General features: G+C 42.0%; 1 protein-coding gene across 1 annotated transcript in view; it reads left to right on the forward strand.

The window, feature by feature from the left end:
* The first annotated feature begins 2,267 nt into the window (after positions 1 to 2,267).
* Positions 2,268 to 12,072, forward strand: part of prkchb (protein kinase C, eta, b) — a 56,221-nt gene continuing 46,416 nt past the window's right edge. Inside the window, exon 1 of the mRNA XM_063223570.1 lies at positions 2,268 to 3,023. Coding sequence (XP_063079640.1) covers positions 2,673 to 3,023 — 351 coding nt within the window. The 5' untranslated portion in view covers positions 2,268 to 2,672. The remainder of the gene's footprint in view (positions 3,024 to 12,072) is intronic.

The following is a 12,072-nucleotide window of genomic DNA, read 5'->3' on the forward strand; positions in this document are numbered from 1 at the left end:
CGCTTGCTGCTGCACTCTGTCGCTTGAATTGCATCGCGCCTGGTTTATTCGCGCGGTAAGCCCGGCTTTAAGGGCCGTACACACACGTCGCTGTTATTTACTCGTTACTTGCTCACTCGCCTACTTGCCACTCGCTCTGGGTGATTTTGTTTACTGGTTGTCATGGTTCCCGCTGTCCGCGCCAATAATGTCCGTACGAAACAAAATGTAGGCCTACGCTGTTTAACGTTGATCGTGTGCTGTGCACAACCATGCATATGAGCCTTTGATGGTGTACACTGTATTGGATGTGTTTTCCTCAACACTTCAAAGTGCGATGGCGTGCAGAAGTTGGGTGGTCAGAACACCACAGGGGCAACTTCACCTGTCAATAATCTGCATCCTGCATTCCAATTGGTTACTCGCTTAACTCGCGTCGCTCGAAGATAAAATAAGTTTATCTCGGAACCCGCCCACATCGCATCGCTTGTACTCTCCTCGCCTACTCGCCAGCGAGACTCGCTGGAACACGTAGACATTCTATTGACTTCATCCGCTGAGCGAGCAACTAGCAGCGACGTGTGTGTACGGCCCTTTAGTCAACAACGATTGACACATTAAGCCCATACGACTTCATTGCGAGCGTCGACGTTGCGCAACGGACGTCAGCGAGAACTTGTTGTCACGATGTGGGTGTTATTAAATACAGCGCATTTAAAGTCGGCCACAAATATGAACGAGACGATGAGCTCGCACCGGTTTGCTCTACTAACACACCACGTGTGAGGAGTGGGGGGACAGGCAGTGAGGAGGAGCTGAATTGGGGACCTGCGCAAACTTGTGTAGAGGTGTGAGACAAGACCCATATACACACGTGAGTGAGTTGTTGACCAACCAGTTCATGGGCGCGTGACCTCGGAGGCAGTCCGCCGACGAGCGCCGACGAGCGTTGAAGGGGATAAGCAACTGCAGAGGTTGCAAGATCTGACTGCAGCCGCATTCATCCCGCGATAGTTTTACAACATGTGACATGTCACCTCGTCAACGCAACGTCGACGAAATTTCGAAGTTTGACAGGAAATCTAACCGTCATGCAGCATTTTCCACCCAGGGTGCATTGCTGTCTAAATGCGCATACATGCGTTGACACATCTCGATCGCACCTAATGTGCCTCCCGAACGCACCTATTGTGTTGCGGTGTGAGTGTGCTGAGCAGGCATGATGGACAAGGCATGCATGATGTGCAAGCATACTCTGTGAGGAAATGCAATCTAGTTATCATTATTATCATTATGTTTATTATTGTTTTTGTTGTTTTATATAAATTCCATTATTTTTATTTTTACTGGTTGATCCCCCTCTTGTTTAGGCTATCACATTATATTGTGTATTTTAGGCCTATTGATTGTATTGTTTCTGGGCAGTGTCTTTTGAGAGGCACGCTTTAAATGTTATGGTTGCCTCCGCCAAGATGGTAATGTTGTCGGTTGGGGGTGGTGATCCGGATCATGTTGGTGGTGATCCGGGTCACGAACCGGTTGCAGGATTTTTTTTCAGATTCTTCACCATTGCGGGATAGGGCGAATTTTGACATTCCGGTCTCTAACTCCACAAAAAAACAAGGCAGGCAGTTACATAGTCAATGTTCTATCAAACAGCTTTCTTGGCGGAGATCTGCACTCTCTGTGTGCATTTCTAGCTGTTTTTGTTATTATTTCATCTATAGCTGCGTGATGGGACTGCAGCGCAGCATTTTGCAAACAGGACTCCGATGGAACGATACTGCCCTCTGCTGGAATAAGCCTGCATTACGCTACCTACATACACTCCTCCGCATTGCAGTTACTTTTCTCTCTATCTGTTGATGTATCCGATAATAAAGGGATTTAAGATTCTTCTATCACTAACGACGGCCAATACGTGGGCTATTTAGGATTTAATCAACAAGCTATTTTAGACTAAAGCTCCGTTTGTTATGTTCCAAGATGCCCGCGTCCTAAATCCAGACAGAAATGGCGATGCGCATCACAATAACTTCTGAATGGTGAGCTAACTAAGGTTCCTCGGTTCCTAAGTAGTAGAAGCCATATGGCTATTATTGGATAACTCATTCTATCGATTTACATTTGGTCCAGGATCATTTCAAACAGAGACTCTGGCTAGATTTAAGCAGAGATCATGGCTGCATTTACAGTGGAGTGCGTGCGCTATGAGTTGAGGGGCAGCTTGTTAACGTGCGTAATGAGGACGGCATAGATTAGATGCACCTGCCAGAGGCTTCCTCTCTTTCCGGGTCGATTGACAGAAGTCGAGAATCAGGTGTTGTCTGTCGCATTGTTTGCATTCTTTGTTGTGTGGCCCGGGTAGCTCTAGAGCTCTAGGTACAGTAACCACCACCCCGCGGAACTCACTCACACAGCTCTTCCGAAACTAGAGAGCGCCATGAATTGTCACAGATTACCCAGAAGACGAGTCGAGGGGGGGAATTTTCAATTTTAGCGCAATCATGGTAGCACTCTACGTCCACAGAAGTAGTAGCCTAACCAACGAGAAGTTATAGTACAGTTGTTTCCTATAGGCTTGAAAGCCAGGTGGATAGTAGCGCGTTGTTTGGATATCGAGAGTGGATAGCTTGCTCGGCATGTCGGTGTTGATGCTGTCTTTGAGGTACTGAACATACAAACCTGTAGTCATGAGGTTCAACGGGTTCCTGAAGGTTCGGGTAGGGGAGGCGGTGGATCTTAAACCAACATCCTACTCCAAACGGCACTCAATCAGACCAACTGTGAAATCTCAGTTGATGGACCCTTACATTGTGGCAAGAGTGGACGATGTTAAAATTGGACAGACTCTGACCAAGTCGAAAACTAACAGTCCCGTGTACAACGAGCAGTTGTGCGCGCAAGTTCGGGAAGGTAAAGTTCTGGAGTTGGCCGTGTTTCACGATACTCCAATCGGATATGACGACTTTGTTGCTAATTGCACCTTTCACTTGGAGGAGCTGATGGGCACAGCCAATACGAGGAATACGTTTGAAGGATGGGTAAGTTAGACAGCTGCATTTTATTTATACTAGCCTACTGTTGTGGCTAACTAGGCCTACTCCAAACTTTGCAAAATTTGACATGAATCGTGAATAATCTACTTATAAAGTCTGACAGGCCAGAACTGTAGGCTACAAAATAGGCCTATACGCTGTATGCTACATAAAATCAGGTGGCCAACCAACAACACCGGTGCACTTGACATTCACACATCATATCCTCTGGAGGCTCAGTGGATCTGGCCACCAAGTGTCAGCGTTAAAGCATAATTATTCATACCTATTTAGTGGATATTTATTTATTTATTTATTTATTCTTGACTGAATATCAAAATGTGATAATTAGTGTACTATGACGTTTTAGGACAGGGTGTCAGCTCAGCTTTTAAAAAGAGTATTAAAACCTCATTCATCTGTGTGTGTGTGTGTGTGTGCGCGCGCGCGTGTGGCATAGGCCTACTAACTGTACAGAAATAGCTATGATGAGTAAATTACAACACTGGCCTTAGCCTGTGTTCTGGCCCTATAGAAACCTCAGTGCAGACACTTTTGGCGCCTTTATCTCTGTCTATGTCTTTTTTTCCACTTCGTGACGACAGTTTTTCCAATGTACACCCACTGCAAAGCTGAAAACCACAAGCCCATTGTAGCCCACTCTGCTGCTGCAAGCAGCCAACGACAAACACACGGCCCTCTCTCTCTCTCTCTCTCTCTCTCTCTCTCTCTCTCTCTCTCTCTCTCTCTCTCTCTCTCTCTCTCTCTCTCTCTCTCTCTCTCTCTCTCTGTGTGCGTGTGCGTGTGTGTGTGTGTGTGTGTGTGTGTCAAAGCCCCAGCTCACCAAGCACTGAATGCAGCAACTGCATTTAAAGCGTTTTGTCACCACCACCCTGACCTGAGATACTGGCAAAGTGTTATACTTCATATTCAGTCGCACTACATGTTGGAAGGAAGCACAATAGTTGTGTTTCATTTGAAGGAACACCGAAATGTGGCAAAACAGACTCTGAAGTGCAATTCACCACACGTTAATGAACCACTGACAGAATCCTGGAAATTATATTTTAAAATATGCAGGTTTCTTTCAGGTTGGAGGTTATTTTTGTTTTCAGCGTCGCAAGTCATTGGCTGATACAACCACCATCCACACAACACAACTGAAGAACCAAGAGCTAGCCTGCAAAGAAAAACTCTACCCATAAAGAATTCAGTTTAAAAGCACATCAACATCATCAATCCATGTCAAATGTGGCCCAATAAGAACAGATTTTCAATGAAACTTGGTAGGCTATGCCAGATTCATGCAAATGCATTTCGGCGTTGTATCTTGTCTGATTTTGCGCAGAATGGCCCAAATGAAGAATACACAATCTTTTGAATATAATGTACCTGTGATTGTTAAGTCAATCTCATTTGACAAATCTCAGACAAGCTATTTTAAAGTCCAAATGAAATGAATGATTAATGTAGTGAAATAAATTATGTGAAAACGGATTCAGCAGTGCACTAAGGCACATACAGTATACAGCAGGTTACAGAATATAGTGCATTCATGAATGTGAAAAAAGCTCTCCACAAACTTACTTCAGAGTCATATGTACCCTGTCTGCCTAGTAGTACATCTGCCTGTGTATTATTTGGCGTTTTTAAAATAATTTACACAACATCTCCTGTGGCGGAACGATACATATGGTAAGCAGCTATAGCTTTAGGGTACTTTATTGCGTTACTACCTTCTACGTTTACAAGAGCATCAAGCTTTCAACAAGTTTTCTCCCTGTGATCAAGTGCTGTTTCATGCATTTAGCAGAGAACGCATATACAAAGCTTGCTAACGCACAACAAAAATAATGTAGGCCTATATAACTTTTCATGCAAAAGCTTGGATGTACTCAGACTGCCTGTTTATTCATGCATTTTTTTTGTGAATATGTATCTTTTCAGATTTACACAGGATATCCATACGTGTCTTAGTAGCCTACATGAGGCCCCAGGTCAAAGTGGCCTGGCAGTCAGCCCGGTTCTCAGTAGTAATAGTAGTTGTACTATTGTGTGTGCAGAGTAGAGTAGAGTAGAGTAGAGTAGAGTACAGTATTATCTATTAATACAGAGGGGAAATTAAGGTGTCATAAGCTTACATAGCCTACATAAATATAGAAGACATTACACCCAAGACATTACACACATCATTCCACATATTAACCATATAGCCTAGCTCACTGTATACATTCATCAGATCTCACTTCCTTTCTCTCTCGCACTCACTCACTCACACATTCACACACTCACACACTCACTCACTCACTCACTCACTCACTCACTCACTCACACATTCACTCACTCACTCACTCACTCACTCACTCACTCACTCACTCACTCACTCACTCACTCACTCACTCACTCACTCACTCACTCACTCACTCACATACTCAGTCACTCACTCACTCAATCACATTCACACTCACTCACTCACTCACTCACTCACTCACTCACTCACTCACTCACTCACTCACTCACTCACTCACTCACTCACTCACTCACTCACTCACTCACTCACTCACTCACTCACTCACTCACTCACACATTCACTCACTCACTCACTCACTCACTCACTCACTCACTCACTCACTCACTCACTCACTCACTCACTCACTCACTCACTCACTCACACACACACACACACACACACACACACACACACACACACACACACACACACACACACACACACACACACACACACACATCTGCGGTTGGTGATGGGTGTATCAGTGTAACAGTGGTTTATCACATGTGCCTCAGCTAAGTGGCACAGAGCAGCCATTTAGCTGTATTGCCCTGTTTTGCCTCTTGTGCCTCATCCTGTAGGAACAATCAGTTGTTGTTGTTTCGGCGGGTGCTTAAGAGTGACTCTGGTCACTATGCTGAGCTCAGTAGAGGAGGTAGAGGAGCTGTGTGAGCAATGTTTGTGTGTGTCTGTGTGTATTTACTCAGGTGTTCGGCAACCAAAAGGTTGCAGGTGCTAGCCCTGCTCTGCCTGAACCCATCGATGTGTCCTTGAGCAAGATACTTAACCACAAGTTGTTCCTGGTGGCAAGGTGGTACTCTGCAGGGCAGCCACTGCCACTGGTGTGTGAATGCAAGTATGAATGGGTGAATGTGAGGAACAGTATATTATAATGCGCATTGTTTGAGGGATGTAAAAGAGTGAAGAAATACTATATAAATCAGGGCTGGGGAACCTTTTTCATTCGAGGGGCCACTTCAAATTCATCCAAGGGCCGTAAAAGTCCTCTGAGGGCCGTACTATGAACACAAACCAGGATTTCCCCCTACACTTTAGGCCAATATTGAAGGCAGCCACCTTTAAAACAGTCCCCACCTTCTCTAGGTCCCCTCAATATAATTTAGTTGTATTGCAAATGTATTTTCTAAGATTCCTTTACAAAATATGTCATATTTCATGTGAAGCTGCATGTCATTAAAATTATATCGGGGGCCGGATAAAACGGCCCTCGAAACATAGGTTCCCCACCCCTGATAAAAATACAGTAAACATACTTTCTAATAGAGGTAGTGCACATTTGAACTTGGTGTTTGGAGAGTATGTTGGTCATTTCACATGAAATCATACACTTTGGGACCCGACCCATGAATGAAAATGACCCGAGCCATGAAATGAAATGGTAGGGCACTCGTCTAATATGTGGCCGACCCTTGTTCGATTCCCGGCCCGGGTCCTTTGCCGGACCTTCCCCATTTCTCTCTCCCAACTCACTTCCTGTCTCCGCTTCACTGTCCTGTCTGAGAAAAATAATAAAGGCTTGTAAAGCTCCAAAAAATGCTTAAAGAAAAAAGGGTAACACTTTCTATGAATCCCATATCTATAGCGCATTATGAGTGCATTTATAGCAAATTATAATGCGCATTATAATTACTTACAAAGGATTATGACTACACCCATAATGTTTCATGATGCTTTATATGAACAGTTATGAATAACCATGAATCTGACTTAAAATGCTTTATAAATCCAAGGGTGTTATGAGTGCTCATGACTGGTTATAAACTACACTTTATGTGTGTGTGTGTGTGTGTGTGTGTGTGTGTGTGTGTGTGTGTGTGTGTGTGTGTGTGTGTGTGTGTGTGTGTGTGTGTGTGTGTGTGTGTGTGTGTGTGTGTGTGTGTGTGTGTGTGTGTGTGTGTGTGTGTGTGTGTGTGAGAGAGAGTGAGTGAGTGAGAGAGAGATGCCTTGGCAAAATGTATGTAACAGTGAGCTATATGACTATTTTCTGTGTAAATATGTGTGTTATGTCTTGTGGGAAATGTCTTTATTTATGTATGTGTGTATGCTACTTGACACCTTAATTTCCCCCTGGGATCAATAAACGATACTCTACTCTCTGTTTCACGTGAGATCATAAGTCATCAATATGTGCTCTAAGTAAAGTGAAGGTCATATGGATGCATTTATAATGCACTGTAGAATGCACATCTATAATGCATCCTAATGTGCTGTAAGCCCCATCAGGCAGCCTGGAGTTTATAAACAGTCACAAACACTCATAACACCCTTGGATTTATAAAGCATTATAAGCTAGGGATGCACCAGATTCCAGGTTCCGGATCCGGCAGGATAATAGGGTTTTTCACAGGATCCGGGTCCGGCAGGATCTTAAGCAGTGGATCCGGTATCCGGCATGTTACCTAAAAATCAGGGTCTGGTGCATCTCTAGCCTAGGCTTTTCAGTCAGTCTTTCACAACCCCAATCACTGCATGGAGTGAAAGCCCTTTGGAAGCGGCCGTTGCAGGCAGTGTGGCAATAAGCCTAAAAAATAGTTTGAGCCAACGTAATAAAAAGGGCCCTTGTGTGCGAGTAGACTATATGTTTCAACCCTTTTGTAGGATCCGGTATCCGGTTCCGGATCCGGCAGGATCTTAAGCAGTGGATCCGGTATCCGGCAGGATCCTAAAAATCAGGATCCAGTGCATCTCTAATTATAAGCTAGATTCATGGTTATTCATTACTGTTATCATACAGCATCATGAAACATCATGGACGTAGTCGTTTTGCTTTGTAAGTAATTACAAAGCGCTTTATAATTTGCTATAAATGCGCTTATAATGCACTATAGATATGGGCTTTAAGTAAAGTGTTACCGAAAAAAGAAATGGATTTGTACTGTGACCTGTAAGATATTTCTAAAAAATCAATAACTCTTGATCATGGGTCTTCAGAGAAGTACAAACCCCAACTGCGGTGAAGTTGGGACGTTTGGTAAACAGTGAATAAAATCAAAATGCTATCATTTTCAAAACATTCAATCTATTCATTAGATGGAGAATAGTGAAAAGACAACATGTTAAGTGTTAAAAGCGAGAAAAAATATTATTTTGGGGGACATATGTACTCATTTCTGATTTGATAAATCCAACACGTCTCAAATAAGTTGGGACGGGGATCAGTGAAATTTAGTAAACATCCAAATAAGATAAAACAACAAAGAAGAACATTTCAAAATGAATTGTACTGACGGACAATATAGGTGTCCAAGTATAAGATCATCACAGAGAGGGTGAGTCACTCAGAATTAAAGATGCAAAGGGAATAATTACCATAGTTATTACATACATTTTTGAATTCCCTTTGATTTACCACGATTGAGTGTATATAAGACATATTTTTGTTACTAAAATCATTGTATAGGTTCATGACATCATGAAATATATATTGGCTGTAGTCTCACTCTAGCACTCCAGGAATTAGAGCTAGCCTATTGAAAATTGACCATATTAAGAATGCTTAATGCGTGCAAATGATACAGGGGTGTAACATTCTCCTAAGCACCTGAGCTCACTTGAAATAGACCCAGAAGACATGGGAAACTGTCCTTTGCTTACAGAAGTCAGCAGAAGTTGTAGAAGTCCATTCTTTTTGACAGTAATAGAGCATTGCACATCCTGTGCTACAGTGAAAATGGACCATCCAACTTGTGTTAGTGCTAGCTTCAAAAGTCAGCCTCCATGATGGCATGCGGGTGCAGTAGTGCATTGGTTAAGATGTCCTCACTCATCTGTAGAGTTAAATACAGTGCTGAATGGTATAAATGGGTTTTAAACAGCATGAAAAGCCACTCATGCATTATATTTTGAAGGGAGATCTTCGATTACTGCCACATAGTAAGGTCAAATTGTATTCTCTACTATGTTTTAACAGTTTGGCTCCATCATAAGGACCAGCAGGTGATAAAATGGTGGGCTTTTGGTCAAGACCTGTCACACTGTAAGCACTACAGAAAGGAAAACATTGCAAAACATGACAAGGAATACACCCACCATTTAAGCTGGTGAAATCATGTCTAAGATAGGAATTAACACTGTTTTTTATATAAAATCATCTCATCGGTTAATGTATTTAACTGTTAAGCGTTGTCTTTTGTTTTGCTTTTAGTCTTCCTCGAGATTTGCTGCCATTTATTGTCCCCGTCCCAACTCTTTTGAGACGTGTTGGATTTATCAAATTAGAAATGAGTACATATGTCCCCCAAAACAATATTTTTTCTCGGTTTTAACACTTAATATGTTGTCTTTTCACTATTCTCCATCTAATGAATAGATTGAATGCTTTGAAAATGGCATTTTGATTTTATTCACTGTTTACCAAACGTCCCAACTTCACCGGAGTTGGGGTTTGTATTTAAAGGGACACTGTGTGAGATTTTTAGTTGTTTATTTCCAGAATTCATTCACTAATGTTACCTTTTTCATGAATACTTACCACCACCATCAAATTCTAAGTATTCATTATGACTGCAAAAATTGCACTTTTCATACATGAAAAGGGGGATTTTCTCCATGGTCCGCCATTTTGAATTTCCAAAAATATCAATTTTTAGCTGCAAAAATGACTGTACTTGGACCATACTAGAAAATATTTGTTTATTTCTTAGTAAACGTTCATGTCAAGATCAAATTTGGCAGTAGGGAGCCCAGTTTCAATGAGCAGCATAGTTGCAATACCTTTTTTACCATTTCCTGCACAGTGTACCTTTAAAGCAAGGTATGGTGCACATCAGACTATGCCTCTCCATCAAGGCTTAATTCTTAACTGGTGTGCATTTCCCCCTGGACAGAGCAGCTATATGCAACACCAGAGCAACTGACTTTGAAATCTCTAAATAATGTGTAATAGTCTTGTCTGTCTGAACTTATCTAATTAGCTGTTGAAGGATCCTTAGCTAAAGGTGTACTAACTTATGCCTCCTTCTCTTTAGACTGTTTACATGTTGTGGTCATGATGATAACATGCAAATGTAGAATTGGTTAAAGCAGACACTGTTTGTTTCTTCCTGTGATTTCCGGGAAGATCAGACCATGTTTTATGACTACTTTTGACAGAAACATAAGAAATTTCAAAAGGTGTGCACACTTTTTTCTATGACAGTAGACTACACTCTAAGAAGTAATGTATCATTTTTGACACATTCATTGTGTTAAGGTGATTTTAACACATAGGTTGTGGAATGTGACACAACGTGTAGTATTATTCAGCTAAAATGCTGTTTGACACATTTTGTGTTAAAAATTGCACATATCGTAAATATACATTTTACATTTTATGTAGCCAAATACTCATCACAAACCAGGACAGTGGTTTGAATATTACACAAAAAAGTTTTTATTTCTTTGATTGTTCTTACACTATTACTACCCCTTTCTTATTCACATATGACATATCTAACAAATGACACAAAATGTGTTGTCCCTGAGCACACACATTCAAATGTGTTGTCCCTGAGCAAACACAATTGGTGTCATTTCAGACACAGTACTTCTTAGAGTGTACAAAAATGCAGTCCATTTACCATTATACAATTCCTCGGCCCGTGCTTCCTCAGTCACAGTGGCTGAGTCATTGAAAGTGCTATCGTCTTAAGTCATCAGAGAAAAATCCCGTTCGACTCAACCTTCCGGATTCTTCTGGTGGCATGTCTCACCTGAGCTCAGGCCTAATGGTGGCGAGGATGACAGGCAGACGGCCCTTAACGTGCTATTATTTTTGTTTGACACACACCGCCCTTTAAACATTTTTAGGAACTTTGCATTTTAGGGTTGGGCAGAACTATACAGTGCAGTCTGTGACCTACTTATCTGTTTTAAAATCAGCCTAAAGGCACAGCCTCTTGTGCCTTCCATTGGTTCGATTATTTGCTGTAAGTTTACCATGTGTATCTTCTTGATCTGATAAACGTTTTATCAGTCTAGTTTCCAGTGGTACAATGGGGAAGTATGACATCATGGTCACTTTTGTTGTGCAAAGTGAAACGGAGCATGTAAGACAGCCTAGCTGTTGGAATTCCCTGCCTGGGGAGAGAGAGAGAGAGAGAGAGAGAGAGAGAGAGAGAGAGAGAGAGAGAGACAGAGACAGAGACAGAGTTAACCATTCAGTTGTATGGAGTTTCTTAAACTGGCCTGGCCGGCTCTCTGTCACTCATTCAAGTCAGTCTGTTCCCACCCACTGTTTTTGTCTGCGAACACTCCTCCACCACACACACACACACACCGTCTTCTCCCTTACCACAGGTGGGTCCTTTCACGTGAAATCGGACACTTTGGGGGCCCGACCAACATCGATTTTTTTTAAAAACGTGTGCCTGTTTAGTGAACCCCAGCACTGCATTTGCATGAATCTGGCACTAATATTAAAGGAACAGTCCACCCATTTTTTATTTTCACATATTTGCAGTATTTCCAAGCATTATTTATGAATGTGCATATCATTTTTGTCTATGTGTTTGCATTGCATCGTTTATCAGTACAGTATAGCCAAATTAAACATAGCAATGCAAGTCTATGGTACAAAATAAAACATCATCAAATGTACGGATAAACCACTTTAAAATGAATATAAAACGGCAATTTAACTACGTCCAGTGATCACTTGTGGCTTGAAAGGGTGGTCTGTTCCTTTAAGGGAGAAATGGATTAAGAAAGCTTTAATTACCAGTAAGAGGGTAGGACACCGTACATTCATCCTTGATTATGTCAGTC

Source organism: Engraulis encrasicolus, chromosome 18, assembly GCF_034702125.1.
Source record: "Engraulis encrasicolus isolate BLACKSEA-1 chromosome 18, IST_EnEncr_1.0, whole genome shotgun sequence".
NCBI lineage: Eukaryota > Metazoa > Chordata > Actinopteri > Clupeiformes > Engraulidae > Engraulis > Engraulis encrasicolus.